Source organism: Merops nubicus, unplaced genomic scaffold, assembly GCF_000691845.1.
Source record: "Merops nubicus isolate BGI_N331 unplaced genomic scaffold, ASM69184v1 scaffold24960, whole genome shotgun sequence".
NCBI lineage: Eukaryota > Metazoa > Chordata > Aves > Coraciiformes > Meropidae > Merops > Merops nubicus.
Window position 1 is genome coordinate 605 of NW_008585200.1, and position 499 is coordinate 1,103.

General features: G+C 69.1%; 1 protein-coding gene across 1 annotated transcript in view; it reads right to left on the reverse strand.

The window, feature by feature from the left end:
• The window catches only part of LOC103779266 (hexosaminidase D-like), a gene marked incomplete at its 3' end in the record, with an annotated part of 2,833 nt that overhangs the window by 585 nt on the left and 1,749 nt on the right, over nt 1-499 (reverse strand). Inside the window, exons 7-9 of the mRNA XM_008946895.1 lie at nt 451-497; nt 215-363; nt 63-141 (exon numbers count right to left, since the gene is read on the reverse strand). Coding sequence (XP_008945143.1) covers nt 63-141; nt 215-363; nt 451-497 — 275 coding nt within the window. The remainder of the gene's footprint in view (nt 1-62; nt 142-214; nt 364-450; nt 498-499) is intronic.

Genomic DNA, 499 nt, shown 5'->3' on the forward strand with positions numbered 1-499 from the left:
TGCTCCCCTCCATTGCATCCCTTCTGATGCAATCAGGGCGGCAGCCAGGCTGCGCCACGCACCACGTGCTCTGCTCCAGCTGCATGCTCTGGAAGCCCAGCGTGTCCAGGACCTTCCTCTTCGCCTCTTCTGTGAAGCCCCCTGGGAAAGGTGAGGAGAGGGGCAGAGGGGCCTGGGTCACCCCATCGTCAGCTCTCCTTGCCCTGCCTCCCACCCCCCTCCCAGCACCCCAGGGTGGGGAGATGAGGGACGGGCCCGTCGGCGCCGGTTCGGTGCTCACCGTTCACCAGGGTCTGCAGGCAGATGGCCAGGGAGGGGATGCCGATGGGCAGCAGCTCGCAGAGCACCGAGTAGTGATCGTACCTGTGGAGCAGGGGCAGCCACACCATCGCTGCTGCCCCGGCGAGCCCACGCGGGCACCGGGCAGCACAGGGCCCCGCCGCCCCTCACCTCTGCCAGCCGGTGAGGACCATGCCCTGGCAGCGCAGCGCGGGCAGCT